Here is a 27,611-nt window from a genome sequence, read left to right on the forward strand (position 1 = left end):
TATTTTTCTGTCAACATGGCCATGTGAGGGCTTGTTTTTTTGAGGGACGAGTTGTACTTTTGAATGATACCATTGGTTTTACCATATCATGTACTCTAAACCAGGAAAAAAATTCCAAGTGTGGTGAAATTGCAAAAAAGTGCAATCCCAAAGTTTGTTTTTTGTTTTGCTTTTTTACTAGGTTCACTAAGTGCTAAAACTGACCTGCTATTATGACTCTCCAGGTCATTATGAGTTCATATACACCAAACATGTCTAGGTTCTTTTTTTATCTAAGTGGTGAAAAAAAATTGCACCATTTTCCGATACCTGTAGCGTCTCCATTTTTCGTGATCTTGGGTTGGGTGAGGGCTTATCTTTTGCGCGCCGAGCTGAAGTTTTTGATGATACAATTTGGTGCAGATACGATATTTTGATTGCCCGTTATTGCATTTTAATGCAATGTCACGGTGACCAAAAAAACGTAATTCTGGCATTTTGACTTTTTTCTCGCTACGCTGTTAAGCAATCAGGTTAATCTTTTTTTTATTGATAGATCGGGCGATTCTGAATGCGGCGATACCAAATATGTGTATGTTTGATTTGTTTTATTGTTTTATTTTGAATGGGGCGAAAGGGGGGATGATTTGAACTTTTATATTTTTTTAAAATATTTTTAAAAACATTTTTTTTTTTTTACTTTTGGCATGCTTCAATAGTCCATGGCAGACTAGAAGCTGCCATAACCCGATCGGCTCTGCTACATACAGACGATGATCAGATAGCCTCTATGTAGGAGAATTACTCACTTGCTATGAGTGCCGACCACTGGGCAGCGCTCACAGCAAGCCGCCAGTGACAACCATAGAGGTCTTCAGGAGACCTCTGGTTGTCATGCCAACCCATCAGTGACCCGCGATCACGTGACGGGGTCACCGGTGGGCGGATTTCCGGCCCGATGGCCGGAAGCGCGTGTTAAATGCAGGACATGTGCCCTGCTGGCTATTCTGGGCACATGTCAGATGTTCAAAACAGCTGACATGTCCCAGTAAAGATGTGGACTCCCTGCCGGAGCCCACATCAAAGGGAGAGTGTCCGTCGCGGGCGTACTATTATGCCCAACATCGGAAAAGGGTTAAAGTCAGGTCCCTTTCTGTACGACGTTAAGGACAGAAGAAGTTTTTGTGGCCCCTGGATCAGGCTTCTATAACACACTAGATGCTACAAACTATTTGAAAGTCAGGTCCCCTACTGTATGACACTAGGAACAGAGGTTTTTTGTGGCCTCTGGATCAGGGCTCTACATCTTAATTTCAACCCAACAAAATGACAAAGTGTGATACAGCGGGTTTTCTATCTTTTTGCAACTGAAAAATTATCATTTTTTTTAATGTGCCTTAGGTCTGTAGGCAGTTTCATATCATCACAGTGTAAGAGGGGCCAGGACGGTAGTCACAGCTGAGGACACCGGGGCTCTGGTGTCCTTACCTCCTCCCACAGAAAAACCATCAGCTTCTACCGGCGTACCTGTTTGGGTTGCTGATCCACGGACAGGGATTCCACTGCAGTGCGACCCAGCTCCTGCACACTTTGTTCCAGTGCTCAGGGTTGAAATAACGGACACAGATACCGGTTCTGATGCCAAATCAATGACTTTATTTTCTTCTTCAATGGTCCTGGACACATCAGTTACATTACAGTCCACACAGCATTCCTCCTGCACTTTCCCTTGCTTACTTTCTACATCATCACGCACATTATGGGGTAGTGGCACCCTTGGCGGTACCGCAGCATCAATCCTGTAGGACCTCCCGACATAGGGGTTCCTGTTAAGAATGGGTCACCGAGGAGAAAAAAGCAAAACAAGCTAAGTCACAGAAAACCAGAGAGGTTGGTAACTATGCAGATTGCAGATCCCTGACCTTACCACACAACTAGCAGTAGCCGTTGAGCGTGCCTACGATGTTCCTAGACGCCTCGTCACGGCCGGAGGACTAAATTAGCCTAAAGCAAGAAAAGGGAAAACTGCCCCAGAGCAGACCCCAAAGGAATAGATAGCCCCCACACATGTATTGACGGTGAAACAAGATGAAGGCACAAACACAGGCAGGAAAATAGGCTGAGCAAATGATATGGCCCAAACTAACTGGACAGGAAAGGAAAAGAAAGACACTGTCTGCAACCTGCGAAAAACCCTACAAAAATCATGTCCAACACTTCTGATAGCAAAATTAACCCTGAAGTCACTAGACTTCTAACCACTATATCAGCACTCTGAAATATTCTGAGACAGAGCAAAAAGAGACCGAACTAGTAAGGGACAAAAAGCCAATTGGCAAAATACTGATAAATAAGAGTGGAAATTCAGCACAGCCCCCAGCAGGGACTGGCTGACCACACCAAAAAACTGAATAGACCAACAAAATCAAGTGTGAACATTAGCAGAAAAACTTAGCTTTAGATGACTGGAACAGAGCTGAAAACCAAGAGCTGACAAGCCAGAAGGAATCACCAGCAACTGAATAGGGCGTCGGATGACTTAAATCCAATCTGAGGCTCCTGAGATCCAATCGTCATCCTCATTCTCAGGTGGCAGATCTCCACCGATCAAATCAGCCTCTCTACCTCCTGTTACCACCAGAGGGAGTCTGGAAGGAGAACTCACAACTGGTGAACCAGAGAATGAACTCACAACAGTACCCCCCCCTTGAGGAGGGGTCACCGAACCCTCATCCATGCCACCAGGCCTATCAGGTTGGGCCCGGTGAAAAGCACGAACCAATCTATTGGCATGAATATCAGAGGCAGAGACCCAAGAATTATCCTCCTGACCATGACCCGTCCATTTGACCAAATACTGGAGTCTCCGTATAACCAAACAGGAATCCAATATTTTCTCTACCTCATATTCCACATTGCCTTCAACCAACACAGGGTCAGGAGGTGCTGCCATAGGAACCACTGGCTCAAAAAACCTCTTCAACAGAGATTTGTGAAATACGTTATGGATCTTGAACGTAACTGGAAGAGCCAATCGAAACGAAACAGGATTAAGAATTTCCAAAATCTTGGCTTAAATTTAGGAGATGCAACCTTCATAGGAATATTCTTAGACGACAACCAAACCATATCACCCACTTTAAACCGGGGACCAATGGTCCTATGCCGGTTGGAAAATTGCTGGGCCTTTTCCTGAGAGAGTGACAACTTATCCACCACTTGGTCCCATATCTGCTGCATTCTCTTAACCACAGTGTCCACACCTGGGCAGGACGAAGATTCCACTTGCCCTGAAGAGAATCGAGGATGAAACCCAATATTACAGAAAAAGGGTGACATCAAAGTGGCAGAACTAGCTCTATTGTTCAGTGCGAATTCGGCCAAGGGCAAAAATGAGACCCAATCATCCTGATCAGCAGATATAAAACATCTCAAATAAGACTCCAAGGTCTGGTTTGTTCTCTGTCTGTCCATTGGTCTGGGGATGAAATGCGGAGGAGAAGGATAACTGAATTCCCAGATTGGAACAAAAGGCTTTCCAGAATCTGGAAACAAACTGGACTCCTGTGTCGGACACAATATTCTCAGGAATCCCATGTAACCGAACCTGTTGTGAGCTCATTTTCGGGTTTGCCTCTGGCTTCTGGTGAGGGTTATGGAGCTGGCTGTGCTGACAGAGGAGTAGTGAGTTCTCTATCTGGACTCCCTCTGTTGGTGAAGGGAGGTAATGAAGCTGATCTAAATGGCAGAGACCGGCCACCTGAGGAAGAAGACTGTGATTGGACATCAGGAGTTTCTGATTGGATTTAAGGCAGCCGACTCCCTAGTTTCTTGCTGGTGATTTTTCCTGACTGTGGCTCCTGGTTTCCAGTTTGGTTCCTGCCTTCCTAAAAGCTAAGTTTTCTCTGCTATTGTTCATATGAGTTTTTGTCTGGTTTACTTAGTTTTTGTGTTCAACCAGCCCTGGCTGGGACTGGGCAGAATCCCCATTTTGTCTCTGATCTGATCTCTTTGCTCTGTCTTCAGAATATACCTGAGTGCTGATATAGTGATTTGAAGTCTAGCGACTTCAGGGCCTTTTTCTATCAGACGTGTTGGACATTCTTTTTGGCAGGGTTTTTTGCGTGATTGCAGACAGCAGCTTTTCTTTCCTGTCCTTTCTAGTTAGCGAGGGCCCCATCGTTTGCTCAGCCTATCTTTCTACCTGTGTCTGTGTTTTCATCTTGTTTCACCGACAATACATGTTGGGGGCTGTCTATTGCTTTGGGGTCTGCTCTGGGGCAGTTTAGATTCTCCGTTTCTTTCTTTAGGCTTATTTAGTTCTCCGGCCGTGACGAGGCGTCTAAGACCACCGTAGGCACGCTCTACGCTACTGCTAGTTGTTGTGGATAGGATCAGGGGTCTGCAATCCAGTAGTTACCAACCTCTCCGGTTTTCTGGGCTTAGCTTGCTTTTTGTTTTTTCCTCCTCGGTGACTCATTCATAACACGAACCATCTGTTGTAAAAACAAGGGCACCAACTCAGCGGAAGATGGCAACTTTGGGAGTGGTACAAGATGGACCATCTTCGAAAATCTCTCACAAATCACCCAGATAACAGTCATTCTCTGAGAGACAGGAAGATCAGAAATAAAATCCATTGAGATATGGGTCCATGGCCTCTTGGGCACCGGCAAGGGCATCAGCAACCCACTAGAACGAGAACAGGGTTTAGACCGAGAACAAGTCCAACAGGACTGTACAAAATTCCTGACGTCACGAGATAAGGCAGGCCACCAAAAGGACCGACTCACCAAATCTCTGGTACCAAAAATACCTGGATGACCAGCCAATGCGGAGCAATGAATTTCAGACATCACTCCCTTTCTCCACTGGTCAGGAACATACAATTTTCCCATAGGGCAACGCTCAGGTTTATCCTGAAATTTCTCCAGGGCGCGTCTCAAATCTGGCGAAATGGCAGAAAGAACTACCCCCTCACCTAGGATGGTAGTAGGCTGGGTCACACTAAGAGAATCGGCAAAGAAACTCCTAGAAAGGGCGTCTGCCTTAACATTCTTAGTGCCCGGAAGAAAAGAGACCACAAAATTAAAACGCGTGAAGAAAAGAGACCACAAAATTAAAACGCGTGAAAACAAGGCCCATCTAGCCTGTCTAGGATTCAAGCGTTTGGCCGACTCCAGATAAATCAAATTCTTGTGATCGGTGAGGACCACAACTTGATGTCTAGCTCCCTCCAACCAATGTCTCCACTCCTCAAATGCCCACTTCATGGCCAACAATTCCCGATTCCCCACGTCATAGTTGCGTTCAGATGGGGAGAACTTTCGAGAAAAGAAGGCACAGGGATTCATCTTAGAACAGGGTCTTTTTGGGACAAAACAGCTCCGGCACCAATCTCCGAAGCATCTACCTCCACCTGAAATGGAAGTGAGACATCAGGTTGCCGTAAAACTGGAGCTGAAGTAAATCTCTGCTTAAGCTCCTGAAATGCTGAGATAGCCTCAGGAGACCAATTCAGCACATCAGCGCCCTTCTTGGTCAGATCAGTCAGTGGTTTGACAATACCAGAAAAATTACCTATAAATTTACGATAGAAAATTAGCAAAACCCAAAAACTTCTGGAGGGCCTTCAAAGAAGTAGGCTGAATCCAATTATAAATGGCCTGTACCTTGGCCGGGTCCATTTCAATAGTCGATGGAGATAAGATAAATCCCAAAAATGAAATCCTCTGTACACCAAAGAGGCATTTCGATCCCTTAACAAACAGGGAATTCTCCCTCAAAATCCGGAACACAGTCCGGACGTGTTCCACATGAGAATCCCAATCACTAGAAAAGATCAAAATATCATCCAGATAGATGATCAAAAACTTATCCACAAGGTCACGGAAAATATCATTTATAAAGGACTGGAAGACAAAAGGGGCATTAGTGAGCCCAAAAGGCATCACAAGGTACTCAAAATGTCCCTCCGGAGTATTAAACGCCGTCTTCCATTCACCCCCGTGCTTGATGCGAATAAGATTATACGCCCCCCTGAGGTCAAGCTTAGTAAACCAGCAGGCACTCTTAACTCTGGAGAATAAATCAGACATCAGAGGTGACGGGTACTGATATTTAACAGTCATCTTGTTAAGGGAACGATAATCAATACACGGTCTTAATGAACCATCTTTCTTGGCCACAAAAAAAAAAAACAGCACCTAAAGGTGACAAGGATGGTCTAATATGACCCTTCTCCAATGACTCCTTAATATAGGATCGCATAGCATCATGTTCGGGTACTGATAAGTTGAAAAGCCGACCCTTGGGAAATTTACACCCAGGCATCAACTCAATTGCACAGTCATAACTCCTATGAGGAGGGAAAGACGCAGACTTGCTCTCACTAAATGCATCAGAAAAATCGGTTAAATAATCAGGAATATCATGAGACTGAGGAGAGGTGGAGAAAACAGGAGCGTCCCTAAGAACACACTGACAACCCCAACTCACCACAGACCCAGATTTCCAATCCAAAACTGGATTATGAGTTTGCAACCAAGGAAAACCCAGAACAATAGTATCATGCAGATTGTGCAGCACCAAAAATTTACAATTTTCTTGATGGTCTGGGGCAACTCGCATTGTCACCTGGGTCCAAAACTGAGGTTTATTCTTCGCCAAAGGAGTAGCATCAATACCCCTCAAAGGAATAGGCGTCCGCAGCGGCGTCATGGAAAAACCACAACGTTTAGCAAAGTCCAAATCCATCAGATTCAACACTGGTCCTGAATCCACAAAAGCCTTCGTGGAAAACGTGGATAAGGAGCAGATCAGAGTAATTGCCAAAAGAAACTTAGGTTGTATACTGCCCACAGCAAATGTGTGTGCAAAACGGTTCCACAGAAAAAACACAGCTTATTACGCCTTCTATACTCCTGACGTTGCGCCCTAGACAAAACCCCATCACATTGCATAGGTTCAGATGTTTGTTCAAAAGGTGGCAGCGCCTCCCGTGTAGTTTTACGTTCACGTAAACGCCGATCAACTTGAATGGCTAATGACATAGAATCATCCAGACCAGAGGGAACAGGAAATCCCACCATAACATTCTTTTACGGTCTCTGATAAACCCTTCCAAAAGAGAGCTGCCAATGCACTATCATTGCTTGTAGTAAGGACCGCCCACTTTTGGAATTTTTGACAGTATAACTCTGCAGAATCCTGACCCTGGTTTAATGCCAACAGGGTTCTCTCAGCTTGATCAACAGCATTAGGTTCATCATACAACGACCTCAAAGCTTGAAAAAATGCATCCACATTAGTTAGAATAGGATTTTCAGGTTTCAGAGAAAAAGCCCAATCCTGGGGATCGCCGCGCAGCAAGGAGATGACAATTTTAACCTGCTGCACAGAGCTCCCGATGAGTTAGGCTTCAAGGCCAGAAATAATTTACAATTATTCTTAAAATTCAGAAATTTAGACCGATCCCCAGAAAACACATCAGGAGTAGGGATTTTAGGTTCAGCAGCATGTGACTGAATGAGGTAGGTGGAAATTCCCTGCACTTCAGCAGCCAGCTGCTCCACACGATCAGACAATTGCTTAATCTCCATTAGGAAAAAGAAACAAAATCCTCCTACGGCCCCAGAGAAAAAAAGAGGAAAAAATATAAAAAAAAAATTCTGACACTTTTTTTTAACAACTTTTTCCTGCTTTTGAGTACCCTAGAATCTGCGGTATGGCTGGTGATTCTGTTATGAATGGGTCACCGAGGAGAAAAAAGCAAAACAAGCTAAGTCACAGGAAACCAGAGAGGTTGGTAACTGTGCAGATTGCAGATCCCTGATCTTACCACACAACTAGCAGTAGCCGTGGAGTGTGCCTACGATGTTCCTAGATGCCTCGTCACGGCCGGAGTACTAAATAAGCCTAAAGCAAGAAAAGGGAAAACTAACTGCCCCAGAGCAGACCCCAAAGGAATAGATAGCCCCCACACGTATTGACGGTGAAACAAGATGAAGGCACAAACACAGGCAGGAAAATAGGCTGGGCAAATGATGGGGCCCAAACTAACTGGACAGGAAAGGAAAGGAAAGACACTGTCTTCAACCTGCAAAAAACCCTACAAAAATAATGTCCAAAACTTCTGATAGCAAAATTAAGCCTGAAGTCACTAGACTTCTAACCACTATATCAGCACTCTGAAATATTCTGAGACAGAGCAAAAAGAGACCGAACTAGTAAGGGACAAAAAGCCAATTGGCAAAATACTGATAAATAAGAGTGGAAATTCAGCACAGCCCCCAGCAGGGGCTGGCTGACCACACCAAAAAACTGAATAAACCAGCAAAATCAAGTGTGAACATTAGCAGAAAAACTTAGCTTTAGATGACTGGAACAGAGCTGAAAACCAAGAGCTGACAAGCCAGAAGGAATCACCAGCATCTGAATAGGGCGTCGGCTGACTTAAATCCAATCTGAGGCTCCTGAGATCCAATCGTCATCCTCATTCTCAGGTGGCAGATCTCCACCGATCAAATCAGCCTCTCTACCTCCTGTTACCACCAGAGGGAGTCTGGAAGGAGAACTCACAACTGGTGAACCCAGAGAATGAACTCACAACAGGATCCCGTTCATCCGCTACCCCTCAGACTTGCAGACTTCAGCCCTATTTAAGATCTGCCACATGGTGAATACTCTGCACCCTGCACGACTTTTAGATCACTTCTTCCTTTCCGTTCCTGCTGCTGTCATAATCTGCAATTTCCCCAGGTGCTCCGGTCTTATCCAGCACCCGTCTGACTGTGCCCGTGCGCTGCTTCTTTTCTACAAGGTTGCGTAGCTGCTATGGCATCCTGGGCTTAGAGCCCTTGTGGAATTGTCGGGCGTGCTCGACCCTTCTGACTTATTCTTCTAGCCTACACTTAACCCATAGCAGCTCCTCCTACATTTAACCCCTATGTGAACTACCTATCAGCTCTACCTAACAAGGCCCACTAGTATACCCCTATCTTGTGGCCCGCAACAGAACTACACTTACCCATTTCTATGAACTCTATACTAATAGTGCAAAAAAACAAAAGGAATGACCTAGCTACAAAAGGCACTTCCAAAATACCATATTACCTATAAATTGACCGAAGCATATGCCAAGTAAAATTTAATCATTTTTATTTAACAAAAATTAACTCACAAATTAGAAAGAATTTTCGTCTTTAGTGGTTAAACACACAAATATGGACCTGAAACCACAGGAATAAATACCCACATTATAAGCTATTATTCAAGTTTCATAACAAAGTTGGTATATTCAGAGCATATGATGAAATAAAATCACAGAATTCCACAAAGAAGAGTTTCCACAGTTGTAGATTCAGTTAGTGCTTATATAGTTCAATGCATGTGGAACCTTCAGTATACAGATTTACAAAAAAGTGTAAAGCTCAGTTATTCAAAATTTTCCAAAAATAGCATATAATTTATATACCAACCCTATTTAGGGATAAATGAGCATGTAAAATTTAAGAGAGTAAAAAATGTTTATATAAACCTCTAAAAAAGGGATTTTTACAAATATAGCTTTATGTTAGTATCACTATAGCTTATAACCTAATGCAAAGAAGTATGTAGCCCCTCACACAGGTTTTGTTTTTACATATGTTAGTTTGCTTTATATCTCCACTAGATGGCAGTAAAGTGCTTAGTGCTCATTAAATATGTTCCTTAACAAAAATTATAAAGTGAATCACATAGTGTTAAATGAAAATATATTAATCAAAGTGCAAACATGCTACTAAGTGTTACAATAATCAATTATATTAGTAAAGGAGAGACAAACTATACTCAGATATAGTAAATGGTTAAGGTGCAAACATGCTACCTAAGATTGCAACAGCCCGATAATTGGTGAGAGACGAATTCTACTTAAATATAAAGGGTATACATAACCTGGTTTGCAGGGAGATGCCCCGACGTACATAAGAAGAAGCTAACGTGAAACGTGCGTTAACCATCGTTATTAAAGTGCTGAAAATACTTTTGTGGAAACTCAAATATTCTCTTGCACTTTTACCAAATGTTACCGATTTTTCCCGATTTTATAAAATTTTGCTCATGTTTCCTATCACAAATCCGAATGTGCCATATTCGTGCCAAATTTATGTTTGGTGATCGTTTTCCGAACAAATTCGCTCATCACTAGTAGTAATGGCAAGCACTATATATACCGCACAATTGGAAAATGTAATGATGTAAGTTACCATACACCTACTGTGAAACATGGTGGTGGCAATGTCATGATTTAGGGCTGCTTTTCTTCATATGCCATTGGCCCTCTGCATAGAATTGATGGAAATATGAATGCTACCATGTACAAGGATATACTGGAGAATGTAATGCTGCTACATGGTAAAACCAACATTGGCAGGGGCTGTCAATTCCAGCAAGACAATGATCTCCTAAGCACACATCCAATTTAGTAAAAAATTGGTTAGCAAAGAAAAATATTCGCCTGTTGCAATGGCCAAGCCAATCACCTGATTTAAACCCTATAGAGCAGTGGTCCCCAACCTTTTTTGCACCAGGGACCGGTTTCAAGCAAGACCATTCTTCCATGGCCCGGCAGGGCGGGGATGGAGGTGTGGCAGGGGAGGGGCTTTTGACATAAGGGGGCGGGGCTATGGACGCGGTTGTAGTGTAGCAGTGCATACTTATAATTAAATAACATTTATAATGTGACTCAACTCACCATAGGTTTTGAATGAGTGCTCCATCACCCCATTCTTGCCTGCTCCATCACCCCATCACTCCCTTCTCCCCATCACTGCCATCTCTCCATCATTGCCTTCACCCCATCACTCCCTTCCCCCCATCACTGCCATCTCTCCATCATTGCCTTCACCCCATCACTGCCGTCTCTCCATCTTTGCCTTCACCCCATCACTCCCTTCTCCCCATCATGGCCTTCACCCCATCACTGACGTCTCTCCATCATTGCCTTCACCCCATCACTGCCGTCTCTCCATCATGGCCTTCAACCCCATCACTGCCGTCTCTCCATCATTGCCTTCACCCCATCACTGATGTCTCTCCATCACTCCCATCAATGCCTTCTCTCCATCACCCCCATCATGGCCTTCTCCCATTACCCCCTCATGGCCTTCTCCCATTACCCCCCTCATGGCCTTCTCCCATCACCCCAGGCATCATGGCCTTCTCCCATTACCCCCTCATGGCCTTCTGTCCCCATCATGGTCTTCTCCTCATGTCCCCATCTCCTCCAGGGCCAGGCTCCACCTACACAAACACAGACAAACACACACACAGACATACATGTACACACACAGACAGACATACATACACACACCACCTCTCTCCTCTCACCTGTCGCAGCATCGCCCGCGCTTCCTCGCTCTGACACAGCAGCGGCGCGCTCCTCTCTGTGTCAGTCAGAGACAGGAAGCGCGGGCGGCGGGCAGGAAGCTGGACGGGTCCTTGCAGCTCCGCTCCTGCTATTCCCTCTTGCAGGCAGCGGAGCTGCTTGATCGCTCCCTGCCCGCCGCTACACGCAGTTTAAGAATTGCTGCGCGCCACCCCAGCCCCCGCTACGCCACTGACCGCCCCTGGCTCCCCTTGTGTCCGCGGACTGGCAAGGGCACTGCATTACTCTCGATGTTGTGATCAATAAATAATATGCAAAACTTTTGGCAGACAGTTTTCTTTAATTAAATGACCATATCTATATTCTAAAGCATTTTGGTGAAAATTAAGATCTTGCATGATTAAAAACAACTTCATGCACTTTCTATTCATCGCCAGCAAAATGGCATCACAACAATCAGACAGAAGTAATCACACTTTAAAAAAAAAAAAGCAAAACCGTTGGTCGCTACTGTAGTTTCCTCCAGTCCTTGCTTCTGTAGCTTCAGTATAAGGCTGTTATGTGGTATATAGAATCAAATCAAATCCTTGCATTGATAACAAAACTACGACTGGTATGCTAGATCCTAACATATCCTGATGTCCACTTATAATGGAGTCTGAAAGATTTCCAATGGAGTTCCATTATTGGCACCAGTGATACAGACTGTTATTCTTAATTATGAAAAGGAATAACCAATAAAGTGTGAGCAGAGTACAGTACATTAAGGCTAGAGACACAATGTGTTTACGCCTGATGTTGGCCGCATACGTTCAGGAGGTATACACTTGACTTTTGCCACAGTTAAGATGGAAGCCTAGTAAAATGGGTGTAAATTGATTTTGAGGACCCAGTCCATCTGCGACATCAGTAATTTGTGGTCACTGGATAGTAAAAGCTCTTACCTGATGACATCTGCAGCTCTTCTTTCGGTATGTAAGTGAGGTTAAAAGCTTAACCATAAAAAACCTATGTTTTCACGCTCAGAGTCAATAAAAGATTTATTTCAGGCTGTTAAAGGGAATCTGTCACCCCATTTTTTGAGTATCAGCTGCCGGCACCGCCATCAGGGGCTCAAAAGGTTGAGTTCAACCTTTTTTTTTCTCTGAGCCACTACAGCAGAGAGAGGGGATCCGCCCCTAGGAACAGGAAACCCTATGGAGAGATAAAAGGGGCTGCCCCCCTCGCTCCCGCAGTTGGTTTCCTGTTCCTAGGAAAACCTATGGAGAAGAAACAGGCAAGGATACCTGAGCTGTGATGCCGCCTGTGCGGTTGCTGTTAGAACGGCAGGGGCTCCAGCACCAGAAGCAGCGTCGGGGGTCGTCTGTGGCGGTCCCCCCTCAGCTGACAGGACACCATGAGGCCGGGCTGGACGCACCTTGGCTCACGGGGAGAGCACGGCGCGGTTGTGGGGTTGCCGTCGCTGGTCCGGGGCTGCTCAAGAAGATACCATGGAGGAGCAGGTATGGGGCCTCGAGAAGCGCCACCGAAGCGATGCAGCCAGCGGGCGCGCATGTGCAGTGTCCCCAATGCGCTCTCACCCGGAAGTGGTTGGCAGTCCTTCCGGGGGTACTAGGAGGAGTGGAGTGCGTGGCAATATAGAGCGGCGAAGCCGCGCAGGCGCAGACCCGGAGGTGAAACACTTCCGGGTGAAGGAAAAATAAAACAAAAAACAGGAACTTCCCTTTTTCGTGTCCAGCGTTAGGTGGGGCATAAAGTCACCGGCCAGTGCCCTACCGGTGTGCAACATGGCATCCCCCAAATATACCACTACGCTCCATTTGGAGGAGAAGGCGGTATCAAAGCATGGCAGCCACAGAAGCAGCAGTGGACGCTCTAAGCAGAGTGGTTCCACACTTAAGAGTGGAAAAAGCAGGAAGTCTGGACACTCCACGCCTAAGTCCACACCTACTTCTCCACAGCCGGTACCATATCGATGAAAAGCTTCACTGGGTGAGTGTTATTATCACTCCTATTATGCTGATGTGCCCCTTCCCATTTTTCTGTAGACCCCCTAGGCCAAAAGGACTGAGAAGTCCAAACATTTACAATGCGCCCTGTGTTTACAGCCCCTTCCGGACAACTACCCTAAAAGACTATGCCAGATATGTATCGGACACACTCTCCAGGAAGAGTCCTCAATGAGAACTGAGGATATTAGATTAATGATCCGAGATGAGTTGCAGGCCCTAGGTAGCTCAGGTAGCCTTAAAAGTTCAAGATCTATCAGAGAGTATGACTCCCCAAAATCACAGCAAGCCTCAGAGGCCGCTGAAAGTGGCTCAGATTCCTCCCGGGAATATCCCTCCTCCGAGGACAAACAGCAGACATGTTTTCCAACTGATAGCGTCAATAATTTGGTAAAGTCAGTCCATAAAACTATGGGGATTACGGAATCAAAAGATCCAAAAAAACCCCAGGATATCATGTTCGTAGAAATCTCCGGGAAAAAAAGGAAAGCATTTCCTGTGATCCCAGCAATTAAAGACATGGTCAAGTGAGAATGGGAGAAACAGGGGCAGAAAGGCCTACTTCAACATACAAAAGGCGTTATCCTTTTGAGGACGATGATTTATCCACATGGATGAAAGCCCCTAAAGTGGACCCGGCAGTTGCCTCCACCTCGCGATCCCTATTGCCAGTAAAAGATTCAGGGACCCCTACAGGACCCATTAGACCGCAAGGCGGACACATTACTAAAAAGATCCTGGGAGTCGTGTACAGGTGGACTAAAACCAGCTATATCGACCACATGTACAGCCAGGTCTATGTTAGTATGGCTAAATGACCTGGAAGATGGAATAAAAGGTGGCCTACCCAGGGATAAGTTGATGTCTTCTTTCCCTCTAATTAGAGGCGCTGCAGCAATCTTGGCAGATGCCTCAGCTGACTCGATACGCCTTTCGGCCAAGTCAGCAGGGTTGACTAATGCAGCTCGCTGAGCTTTATGGCTTAAGGGATGGAAGGGGGACGCACAGACAAAATCCAAGCTCTGCAACCTGCCATGCCAGGGTGAGTACCTGTTTGGCACAAAGTTGGATGAGATTCTCACCAAGGCAGGTGAAAGGAAAAAAGGATTCCCTAACTCCTATATTTCATCTTATAGGAAAGCCTTCCGAAAACCCTCATTCACCAACAGGGATTATAGGAACCAGTACCACTGGCGCCAAAGGGAGACCAGGCAGAAAGGTGCCTTATTTGGCAAATGCCCTTTCAGGACAGAGGAAAAACCGCGTTAATCCTGACCTACCAGTGGTTGGGAGACTGTCCTTTTTTTCTCAACAGTGGAGAGGGATAACGTCCAACTCATGGGCTGTTAGTCTAGTTACATCAGGCCTAAAATTACAATTCGCCCGGGTCCCTCCGGACACCTTCCTATTGACTTCTCTGAGCTCCAAATCTCAACAAATACCCCTGGAGATCAGAAGTCTACTATCTAAACGGGTTCAGGTAGAAGTCCCAGCAGATCAAAGAGGGAAGGGATTTTACTCCCCTCTGTTTCTGATACCCAATCCAGATGGGTCTTATAGAACCATAATAAACCTAAGGTGGCTTAATACATACCTAGAGAATCATACATTCAAAATGGAGTCAATACAGTCAACTATAAAACTTCTATTTCCTAGGTGCTTTATGGTGGTCTTAGACCTCAAAGATGCGTATTATCATCTACCGATATATCCCGGACATCAACAGTACCTCCGAGTGGCGGTTATATTGAAAGGGCGAATTTCTCATCTCCAATACACAGCAATGCCCTTTGGGCTGTCCGTGGCCCCCAGAGTCTTCACCAAACTGATGTCAGAGGTGATGTCCTATTTATGGTTTAAAACCACTGTTATAATCCTATACCTGGATGACCTACTGGTAGTGGGAAATTCTGCATTACAATGCCAGCAACGTTTAAGGGATATAATTTCATCATTACAGGATCTTGGATGGTTAATCAACTGGGAAAAATCCAGACTAAACCCATCAACCTGCCAAACCTTCCTCGGCCTTCTTCTAGACTCCGTAAGTCAGAAGTGCCTTCTTCCAGAGACTAAAAAGTTAACAATAATCAATAAAGTAGGGGTAGCGGTTAATAACCCCACAATGTCCCTTAGACAAGGTATGTCTCTCCTAGACTCCTTAGTATCATGTATTCCGGCAGTCCCATGGGCTCAATTCCATATTAGACAACTCCAAAAAGTCATCATACAGGAGGAAGAGAGATGGCAAGGCCATCTAGAGAACCCAATTAGCCTATCAACAGAGGTAGTCGAATCCCTAGGTTGGTGGTTAGACATAGATCATCATTCAGAAGGAGTCCCTTGGGTAATAAAGCCCTCAACTATAGTCTTTACAGATGCCTGCCCTATGGGTTGGGGGGCACATCTAGGAGAAAAGATGGTTCAGGGAAGATGGTCGGTCAGTCAGGCGAGTGACTCATCCAATGTAAGAAAATTGAAAGCCGTTTATCATGTCATACATAAATTTCTCCCACAGTTACAAGGATCCCATACGAGGGTGTTATCAGACAACATAACATTGGTGGCATACATAAACCATCAAGGAGGTACGAGATCGAGGACTCTCATGTCTATAGCGGACAAAATCCTTACAGTGGCCGAAAGACACCTTCTATCCTTGTCAGACCTACATGTCAGAGGTATAGCCAACACGAGGGCAGATTTCCTCAGCCGCCACACCCTGCACCAAGGAGAGTGGATACTCTACCGGCGCGTATTCAAAATGATAACGGAAATGTGGGGCATACCAGAAATAGACCTTTTTGCAACAAGAAGCAACAGACAAGTCGGAAAGTTTGCTCCCTTACACAAGATGGACAATCCGGATGTCCTCAACTCTCTTCAGACCCCGTGGACCTTGCGTCTGGCATACGCAATTCCCCAATGATAATCTTGCCAGTAGTCATCAGGAAGATAAGGGAGGAGAAAGCGGATGTGATACTAATAGCCCCATTCTGGCCCAGGAGGCCATGATTCTCCTGGCTCAGAGCAATGTCAATATCAGACCCATGGATCCTTCCTTGGGATCAACACCTGCTATCTCAGGGGCTTTTCTACCACCCTCACGTGAAGGGCTTATGGCTCACAGCCTGGAGTTTGAGAGGCGATTGCTGAGGCTGAGAGGATTTTCAGCAAATCTAGTCAATACCTTCTTACAAAGCAGAAAAGAAACCACCACCAAAATTTATGCACGGGTATGGGAAAAATTCCTTACCTTCTATTCAGCAGCCCCTTCCACAGAAATGCCCATTTCTGTTATTTTAGAATTCCTGCAGAAAGGGCAAGAGTTAGGCCTTTCAGTTAACACCTTAAAGGTGTAGATTTCAGCCCTAGGGGCTTTATATAACTACAACATTGCAGGAAACAAATAAGTAGCTCGCTTCGTGTCGGCATGTCAGAGAACAAACCTAGTACATATTCCCCAGGTGCCACCCTGGGATCTCAATTTGGTACTAGAGGCACTAACAAAAGCCCCATTTGAGCCTTTACACTCAGCCCCGATTAAAGTATGTGTGCCTTAAAGCAGCCCTAGTAGTGGCCTTGGTATCGGCCAGAAGAGTAAGCGACATCCATGCCTTATCAATAGATCCCCCCCTTTCTGTCAATCCTTCAGGATAGGGTAGTTCTAAAAATAGACCCATCATACCTTCCCAAGGTGCCTACTAGGTTACATAGGTCTCAAGACATCGTTCTTCCCTCCTTCTACAATAACCCCACAAATCAGGATGAAGAAAGACTTCACACAGATGTGAAGAGGGCCATCCTTACGTATTTGGATAGGACTAGACCCTGGAGGCAGAGCAGGGCTCTCTTTATCTCTTTCCAGGGCTGCAAGAAAGGTTCAAGAGTCACGAAAGGCACACTGTCCCAGTGGATCAGTGACGCAATTGCCGCAGTGTACTCAGCAAGAGGGGAAGACCCGCCTGAGAATGTTAGAGCATATTCCACTCGGGCTATAGCATCATCTTGGGCTGAAAGAGCAGATGTTCCCATCGAGCTTATATGTAAAGCCGCAATCTGGTCTTCACCTTCCACCTTTTACAGTCATTACAGACTGGACCTATCTTCTAATACTGACTTACACTTTGGTAGAGCAATTCTATTCTTGACACGGTGACCCCCCCAGGTGATTGTCTCTGGAATTCTCTCAGTGGGTGCTGTCGTGGCGAAGAGAAAAAAACGGATTACTTACCGGTAATACTCTTTTATAGAGTCCACGACAGCACCCCCCTCACTTCCCTCCCTAATAAGGGTGACACATAGTTCACTGGTAATGTTGGTTGCTTCATACGCCTAGGTTATAAAAGTTTAAATGAGTGTACATAGTATTATTTGGATAGCCTGCTAATTATTGTGAGGGACTCCTCTCATTCTCTGTAACCCAATTGTGGGCGTGAGGGGGCCACCCCTTTCCCTTTTATCTCTCCATAGGGTTTCTTGTTCCTAGGGGCGGATCCCCTCTCTCAGTGGGTGCTGTCGTGGACTCTATAAAAGAGTATTACCGGTAAGTAATCCGTTTTTTTTTTTTCAAATCAGATTTTCCAAAGAGATGATGCACGCTCTCGCTTTTGAGACTAAGTGTCTTAGAACAGAGTGTTCGTATAATTTTAAGGAGATGTCACAGTGATGGAGAAGGACAAGTGCCAGATTTATATCAATTGTAAGATCAGTGGCCTTACGTATCATTTGTTGCACTTTATCCCAAAAAGGAATAGGAAGTCTGCATGAACAAAAAATATGTAGCAATCGCGCACTTCCTCTCCACATAGAATTGGCATCTGGGAAGATAGAGTGTAAGCAGGTTGGGACTGTATACCACCGAGACAGCAGCTTATAGCTAGCTTTTTGAAAGTGAGAGCAGATAAATAATTTGTACTTGAAAGTGAAAATACACCTCCAATGCACCATCCATAGACTGGGTAACAAGTCACCTTCCCACATTGAGTCTGGAAATAGGGGGCAGGTTAGTCTGGGGAATCGATAGTACGAAAAAGATAAGATGTGTGTCTTAATGGTCCATCATCTTCACATGCAGCTTCAAAATGTGTCTTGTCCTTATTATAGAGAGATCTGGTAGATAATGATTGAAAAAAGTGATTAAGTTGGCCTTGTCTTCATTCTCCCAGGGGAGATAGATTGGAGATGCCAAGTAGAGATACATTTAAAGGCCAATTAGGTCCATCCTGAAAATAGCCTCTGTTTACCTAAGAATAAAAATCGAGAGGAAATAGGATATATGGAAAATGACTGTGGTAAAATATGGGAGTGGACCACTGGGTTAGTACAACAGGCAAGAGTAGCCCCCACCTTGGTCTTTAAGAATTTTAACTGACGATAAGTAACAGTTAAAAGGAACAGCTAAAATAGGGATTTTCATAAAGCTTTGCTCAATCCCGACCAAGGCTTTTTGCTTACCTTTCCGATACCAAACTAAAATTCTAGATAAGTGGGAAGCGATATAGTAAAAGTACTGTCACACTTAGCGATATCGCTGGCAATATCGCTATAACTTGTGACGTTATAGCGATATTGCTAGCGATATCGCTATGTCTGATACTTACCTACGACCCGCTCCCCCGCTGGTTATCGCTGCTCACGCAAGAACGTCCAGGACTGTTTCTCGTCATCAGCTTCCTGCGGCACTTCCTGTGGAGAGACGAGCGACGAGCATGGAGCCGGGTGGGAGGACGTCAGTATCGCCTAGTGTGACAGGTAAGTAGCGACCCCCGACCCCTTCGATGTCGCTGGTGAGATCTGCCTGTGTGGCAGCTCACTAGCGACCACTTAGCGATGCACCAGCGATCCTGACCGCGTCATATCACTGGTCGGGATCGCTGGTGCATCGCTAAGTGTGACAGTACCTTTAGATCTGAAAATTTATATCTACTGAAGAGTAAGGGATCTTTCAGACCTCCGTGCTTTTTCATCAGTGTTTAAATTCCAAAACCAGGAGTGGACAATACATTTAAAAACTACAATTGAAAGATAGACACCTGTCCTGAGTTTTGGAGACACTCTTGGTTTTGGCATGCAAATACTGATGAAAAATCACTCATGTCTGAATGAGCCCTTAGGGCAGTACATGATGGCTTTACTAACTTTGGGGGGTTTCCAAGACCATGTAAACTTAGTTTGAACAAAAGTGAGCATCCTGAAGAAGGACGAGGGAATCCCAATTGGCAGAGCCTGCAGAATATACAAATCTGACCTAGAATGTTAATTTTAAAAATCACACTTCTCCCGAAACAAGTAAAGGTACACCTCGTTCATCTAGAGCAGCTCTTTTGAACTGATCTAAGTAAATTGGGAAATTAAGTGAGTATGTCAAGTTCACATCTGTCGAACGTAAAATCCCCAAGTATTTTAGTTCTATTTTAGCCCATTCAAAACTGAAGGATGGTTTCCTAGATGCTATTGGAGCGCCCTCACTCGCCAGGGCCATGGGGTACTCGGAACCGGGCCGGTCGATCTTCTCAACGGGAGTTGTCACGGCAGCAGTGACCAGGTCAGTGGCCCTGGGGCTCCATTGCAAAAGGGGTTGTTTCAGTGTGCTTATGGTGGTGAAAGTTTATAAGTGATTCGTGACGCCACCTGTGGTGTTCGGCAAGGAAGATGTGAAGCCGACGCTGCAGACAGATCCTCCGGGACAGATGGTGTAGTGCAGCAATGATGTTATAGCCCTCCACAGGCAGGACTGTAGTCCCAGGGCAGTGTAGGTGAAGTGACACTTAGATGGTGTAGTGTCGGGCGCAGGAGGGATGTAGCGGTGTGGGGCAGGTTGGCGCAGGAATAAGTGGAGGACACCAGGGCATGTAGTTCCAAAGCTTTACTCACAGTCTGTTGTGGTACAGGTGCCCGCATCCGTGCTGTGTCCTCCGGGTCCGGAGCTCAGCCAACTTCCAGGCGAGATGAAGTACTCCCTTCCAACACTCCGCCAACATATGTGCCTTTTCTAAACGTCTCCCTCTTAGCGCCTTTTAGTGAAGTACTCACAGTACTGAGTTACACTGGAGTTCCTCCTGTCAGATGTTCCTATGAACTCTACTTGTACGGCAGACAGCTGTAGCCTGCTTCGGGGACTCCTACCTAGTCCCGGCTCACACGCGTTGCTGTTGTGCCCCCAAGTCTGGTGTGGGAATAAAGTGGTCACTACTTCTATTCCTCCAGTGTCTGCTGCAGGACCATTAGTATCCATACAACCTCGGGGACCGGACCCCGGCCTTGCGCTTAGAACTTGGGAAGGGTTCTCCTCTAACCCTGGTCCTTGTTCTCTTATTCTCCTCACGTTCCGTTTCAATCCTTTCTTTCTTATGGAGAGTCAGGCTTTCTATCAATGTTCCTTTCTTGTGCCAGCGGACCCAGATCACTGAGGTCGGCTGCAGCACTTCCTTCATCCATCCCACTCAGGGGATCTCCTTTCACAGACTGACCTCGTCAGACTCCTGTGACTAACTGACTAAATCCTATCCTCTTCCCGCTCTTTTAGTGCAAACTAAACTCCACCCGCCTCCCAGCACGCTTCGTGTTCCAAGCAGGGAGCCACCAAAGGGTGCTTTGCTACACTACTATCTTGTGTGGGATGCAGTTGTTGGAGTGTGGTCAGGTGTCTCCACCTTACCTGAATGGTGGAGCACTACACCTCAGGAGGAGGTGCAGTACCTCTGTGGCGACTGAACCCTCAGGGGCGCCACACTATAATGGATGAGGGAATATTAAGAAAGGTTAATTTTAAAGTTTGAAAGGCGATTGCATGAGCAGAATTCAGCCATCAAGTTCGGGAGGGAGATGACATGGTTGGTAATGAAGAAAAGGTTGAGAAACTTCTTGTTATCTACCTTTTACACTGTGATGACTTCATTACCCGAAGTGGCGCTCTGCACTTTTTGTAAGTTTTCTACCTATCATAGCAGCTCCTCTTTCCATAAGCTGAACTGGTGTGACATCATTGTTGCATCATGAGTAGTGACACACGTGACATCGCACCAGGACAGCTAATCAAAAGAAACGCTGCTTATACATGAAAGTAGGAGGTGGTTTTCAGGACCTTCTGTCCAGTGGCCATGGACTACTGATGTGGCTGATGGACTTGGTCCTGTGAATCAATTCATGCTAGCACTAATGCCTAGGCTTCTGTCCTCCATTAAGACCCATTTTAAAAACTATACTGTATGATATACAGTATTTTTTTATGGTGGCTCCCTGTATAGGGAAATGCAATCTGCTGCACTATCCTGTACAAAGTGCAAAGTAGCCAGACCAACACTTTATAGGCCTTCGTCTGGTAGATGCTAGCCTGTGGAAACGTTTGCCCATGCCTGTATTCACATGACATTTTGGGTTTATGTTAGAGGCATCTCAAAAGAGCATCATATTGACATGTAACCATTCATGTGCTTATTCTACATGTCTAAAAACTTTTTTTTTTCCAGCACATGTTGGTATATCTTGACATCGCAGTTCAGGATAAATTAATAGGAAGATTACTCTTTGAGGTAAGTAATTTATCCTATGATTTCATTTTGTGAGTTTTGGGCATCATTCACAAAATCTTGATGGCTCAAGGGCGGTCTACCCTTTCATACTTTTAAGCAAAGGGAAACATTCGTCAGATGGCACATGTGGATAGGTACTGTAAGGCAGCTGTAGCACCGTATGCAGTGAAGAGGCAGTGACCCACAAAATTCAAACACAAAAGTCTCTTTAATGTGTTATCTTCACACATAAAAGTCCAATCCACACAAGTGCATATAACTTCAGTGCATATAATTAGTATCCATTTCACCATTTGCAGAATATATATTGTACGGCATCCTTCATTTTACAGACACTAAACTCGCCAGTCTTCCTCTGACTAGTTCCCGTGGGTGTCTATGTGCCGTATCCAAGACTCTATTCACACAGCATTACATGTTGCAGGCACTACAAAAGCTAGTCCTCATCTGACTAGTTCCCGTGGGTGTCTTGCACTGCTGCATCACAGTCTTTTTGCTCACACAGTCATACACAGTCAACGATATCCTCTGGATCTCAGCCGCGCACCATATCCACCTGTTTTGCAATCGTTACACACGCCAGTCTTCTTTCGGGCACAGGACATCCACCTCCGGTTCACCTCCAAGCACAGGACTGTCCACATCTGACACCAGTCACCGTGGACGACATGCATCTCTGTGGACACTGCGGGTTGCCAGGCCTCACTCTGGCCCTGACACTCCTGAGACTCACTAAGCACTCACTCAGACCCCTTTCCTGCAGGGCTTTTATCACAGAAACCTGTGGCTTTCAGCCACATGGAAAACTTGGGTCTGGAATGGAACAGACTGCAACACTATCATACTGAAATCTGTTTCAAACAACATTCAGAGTAGGTTTTCCTTACCTCTGTCTTGGACACTAACATGCCCAAGACTAACACTTACTTTTATTATCAGTCTACGCCCGTGACTGCCATGCACACTTATGGCCTTCATACACCTCTGTGCATATCCTGGGGAGAACATACAGCGCCCCCTAGCTGTAACAGGGGTCACTGCCTCACAGTACCTTTTTATATTATTTTGTAAATTTCTTTTGATTAATAGTGAACTATTCTGTGTAGTAACAGCCTGATTATCAGATATTAAAGAGAATTTGTCAGTAGGATCAAACCACCTAAGCTGTCTATATGAGCAAGTAGGTCATATAGAAAATTGAATAACTGATACCTTGATATCTGTTATCCAATTTTTTATTCCAGAGAAAATCACTTTTTTTTTATAATGTAAATGAACTGGTAGGATCTATAGGCTGGACACAAATCTCCCTGAGAATCTGCCTCGATAGCTTATTTTAAATCAGAGTGAATACCAGTGGCATGTTATGACAGTCTGCTCTCCTGATCTACCGATCTGACACTGGTAATGCCCCCTTTTATTTAAAATAAGTTTTGGAGCCAGATTCTCAAAGAGTTCTGTGTCTGGCATATAGATCCTACCAGCTGCCAAAGCCCTATTTCAGAATACTATTAGTAGGGTAGGCAAAAATGACCTGACGGATTCCCTTTAAGAAAATTAATAGTTTTTTTTTTTAATTAGGAAAAATATGGATTTCTCTGTAATAAGATATCAGATTGCAGATATCAAGGTATCATTTTATTCAATTTTATATGACCTGCATATCCATAAAGATGGCTTTAGGAGGGTTGATGCTATAGACAGATTTCCTTCAAATTCTATAGAAAATCATTGAAAACCTAAGGCATGGTGCTCTCTGTGATGATGTCATGACCATGTGACCAATAACGTGCTTGGGAGGAGGAGTCAGAGGCAGGGCTGTGCGGGTGCTGGAGTAGAAGTGTCAGCTCGTGTCACAGAGCAGGGTCTTATATTACATCACTGGGGGAAGTATAGTAACTCTGTATACATGGGATCAGAGGGTCCCTTCAGCAGAGTTGTGAGGGCAAGCTGTGTGTCACAATTGTTGTAGGGTGTCCCTGGATCAGGGGCTCTTTCCCTGTGGCTATGTGGAGTGGGCAGGGCTCTGTGGAGTCGACGTGGCTTGATACATACACACGCACACACATACACTCACCTTCATATATATATATATATATAGATATACATTTTTAACCTCTTCACAACCTTAGACCTATCCATACGTCCAGGATGGGAAGTACTTCCCAACCTTGGACATATGGATACGAGCAGGGGATTTTGTGCGCACAGGAGCTGTGGTCGTGCGATTGCCGCTGGTTGTTCAGCTGACACCCAGCACTCACTATGCATTTTGTAGCGCCACCATCCCTGCGGTATTCCCATCCTTCTCTCCTCCAGCAGGGTCATTGACACTTGTTATTTTAGGCACCTCCACCTGTTGGGAGATGCCTGAGCAGCATGTTCACTCTGCTTGTCTGAATGCTTGCTAGTTCTCAAGTCAACTGTTCTAGTATACCTGTCTATACCTGCTGTGCCTGCTTGTATGCCTGAAAGCACCTGCTATGCCTGCCTGTATACCAGCTGCACCTGTTGTGCCTGCCTGTATGCTGTATCAGCCGTGCCTGCCAGAACAAGTCGTGCCTTACTGTATACCGGCCGTGCCTGCCAGCACCTGCCGTGCCTTACTGTATACAAGCCGAACCCTCTGGCACCTGCCGTGTCTCCCTGCATACTAGCCGTACCTGCCGTACCTTCCTGTATACGAGCCGTGTCTGCCAGCGCCTGTCTATCCTGCGCGCCTGCCTGTACCAGCCAAGACTTCCCACTCCTCACTGTTCCAGCTTCCTGCCCCTTTGGGGGTCAGCTGCCATATGTCTGATGTCCGACCTGGAGTAGCACCTGGCGTTCATTTGAAGCCAAGTCAAACTACACCATTAGGGGCTCTGCAGAAGAGTCAGGTATTCACCTAGTCACACCCCTGCAGGTTCTCCTCAGTCAACTGCACAGTGGTTCCACAACCACATACCGTATTTTCCGGCGTATAAGACAACCTTTTAACCCCTGAAAATCTTAAAATTCGGGGGTTGTCTAATACGCCGGGTGTCGTCTTATGGAAAAAATATACGGTAGCTATCAAAATATTGCAGTGCAAAAACTAGTTTTTGCAAAAAAAAAAAAAAAAAATGTCTTTTAGTGTGTGATAGCAGTCAAACATAAAAAAAACATATAAATCTGGTATCGCTGTAATAGCAATGACCCGGAGAATAAAGTTATCTAATCACTTATACCACTCCAGGAACAGCAGAAAAAAAAAAAAAAAATTCTTGACCTGCTGTTGATTTGTTTATTCTGCCTCCCAAAGATCGCAGTAAGGCTACGCTCACATTTATCTTTTGGTGAGCGCATACACTGTGGTTTCTGTGTACAGTAGATCTTTTAAATATGTAATTCAGAAGGGACCCCCAGCAGAAAATTCCCTATAGTGAGGCAGATGGAGACAATGTCTACTTCGCTTAACCTATTATCCGCCGGTGTCTTTTTAGGCGAGCATAAAAGTGCAGTCTGCCACAGTTTGTGCACCTCTGAAAAGAAAGGCAACGCTGAATAGAGGCCAGATGGGGTCCAGTGTAACTGCTGCCTTATTCTATTGAATGGCTCTCTTTTGAGGTTTCATCTGAATCACGTAATTCGGAGATTTAGTTGGAAATCCTGACGTAAGTGGTCAGTGTAGAGCACCAGATAAATGTGATTTAAAAAGTTATGTAAAATATTCCTAATAAAAGCTTCAAATCAATCCACAAAAAATTCAAGTCCCCACTCATATCCATCATCTGTTAACGGAAATATAGGGAGCTTTTACGTAAGGCTTATTTCACATTAGCGTTTTTTTGCGCAGTGCATCCGATCACATGCGTCATGCGCAACTATGTTTAACATGGAGTGCGCATGGTCTTGCGCTTGCTTGCCTTTATCTGCGTTTCCGTGCGCGTGCGCTTTTTCCAGGTGTGCGTCTAGACGCGCTAGACTCAACATGTTGCATTTTTTGGTCTGCCCAAAGTCGTTAAAAAAGCATGTGTTCGCTTGTGCACGCAATGCGCCAAAACAACACATTACAGTCTATGGGAATGCAGGCGCACGCCTGCGTTTTCTGGCAGTCCACTACACTACAGCCTGGAAGAGACAAGCAGCTTGGCCATTTTTGGAGAGAGAAGCACTTTGGAGAGTAGCAGCATCTTGAATAATGTGAGTATTAAACCCAATGTCTGACTGTCCTTTTTTTCTCAATTTATAATGTACTAATGTCCTTTTTTTATTGCAGCATATCTTCTGGAGAGGAGTACCAACCGGCCTGTGGTGAACTGGCCCAAGCAGAGCATGAAGTGAGTACCTTCCTGCCCTACTGATTGGTAAGTAATCGCTGCTGCATCTACACATGTGGCAAATTAATTTTTTTTCTTTTTCAGACCTCATCGTTCTCGGTAACAGAGGAGGAACAGCAGGAGCAGCCAGTCCTAGTGCAGGCGGGGAGACGGCGTGTAAGTATAGACTGACTGATCGTAATCTTTTTTTTTTTTTTCTTTCCCCTGACTTTTTTCTTGCCTTTTTTTCATCTTCAATCTTGCTTCTTTTCTGTCTTTTTTTCTATCTTTTTCATTTTCAAATCTTTCCAAGATTAATGTTTTTCTTTCTTTTCTAGGCTCCACAACGGGATGAAGAACTCGCCCTAGACAATGACGCCCTGATACAGTTAGTCCAGGAGCGAGTCCCGTTGTGGGACAGCCATGATCCGCAGCACTCGGACAACGTAATGATCCGGCGGCTCTGAAATGAGGTGGCCGCAGCGCTGATGGATGGCTGGAACAACGCCTCTCCAAGGGACCTCAAGGAATTTCGTAAGTATTTCAATGCTGTGTGATGCAGCAGTAACCTTGGCCGAGATCACACAACTGTGTGTGATACTAGTAACTCCTGCGAGTTTCTATCATCACACACATTTGTGTTATCCTGGCCTACAGTGCATTGTCTAAATCTTTTTTTGTTTTTTTTCCACAGTGAACAAAGTCAGAACCCATTGGCGCTCGATGAAGGACCACTTCAACAGGGATGTCCATCAGGAGAACCAGGGCCGCAGTGGTGCTGCAGCAAGGACCTCAACGAAATACTGGTATCATCGGGTGTTGGCGTTCTTAAGACTGGTCCTTGCCACCAGAGCGTAAGTATTTTGTTTTTTTTGTATTGTGTTTTACTCTGTGTTTTTCTATTCCACAGGAGTTGGCGCTTTAACTATTGTAAATGCATGATACCAATGTTTTTCTTTTCTTTTCAAAGCATCTGGAGCAGCAACCTGTTCCTGGAGAGGTCCTTCATCGAACTACCTCGGACCCATCCCAGCCATCCGACAGCCAAGAAGCAGCTTGCGGGTCGACACCACAGACAGCTGGAGACCAGGAAGCTGGTCAAACAGGTGTTCCCTGTCCCAGGTCTCTGCCACTGGTTTTGCTGGCACTTCCCGCCAGCAGCAGAAGGCCTTGGACAGGACTGTCATGCCCGAGTTCCTTCACTTGAGCTCGGTCTTTCAGAATGCCCTCAAGGCGCTGTCAGACAGACTGGAAAGCGGTTTTACCCTAATGGAAACACGCTTCCAGGCTGTCGACCGTCGCCTTGACCGTCTGGAAGCCGACCTCAACAGACCAGCACACCATTTTTTCAACCAAATTGAACGGGGTATGGTGGAACACCTCAGTCCAGATCTCCAGCTGAATGTGATGCAGGCCTGCAACACTGCTTACATGCAGGCTA

General features: G+C 45.3%; 1 protein-coding gene across 5 annotated transcripts in view; it reads left to right on the forward strand.

The window, feature by feature from the left end:
• PPIL6 (peptidylprolyl isomerase like 6) overlaps nucleotides 1-27,611 on the forward strand; it is a 252,837-nt gene that overhangs the window by 173,386 nt on the left and 51,840 nt on the right. For 4 of the 5 annotated variants that reach the window (XM_073576038.1, XM_073576034.1, XM_073576036.1 and 1 more), the window contains one exon: nucleotides 21,828-21,890. The exons of the other annotated variant lie outside the window; for it this stretch is intronic. In XM_073576038.1, the coding sequence (XP_073432139.1) occupies nucleotides 21,828-21,890 (63 nt within the window). The remainder of the gene's footprint in view (nucleotides 1-21,827; nucleotides 21,891-27,611) is intronic. 5 annotated transcript variants of the gene reach the window in all.

This window comes from Dendrobates tinctorius, unplaced genomic scaffold, assembly GCF_039654945.1.
Source record: "Dendrobates tinctorius isolate UK_male_01 unplaced genomic scaffold, ASM3965494v1 ptg000046l, whole genome shotgun sequence".
Taxonomy (NCBI): Eukaryota; Metazoa; Chordata; class Amphibia; order Anura; family Dendrobatidae; genus Dendrobates; species Dendrobates tinctorius.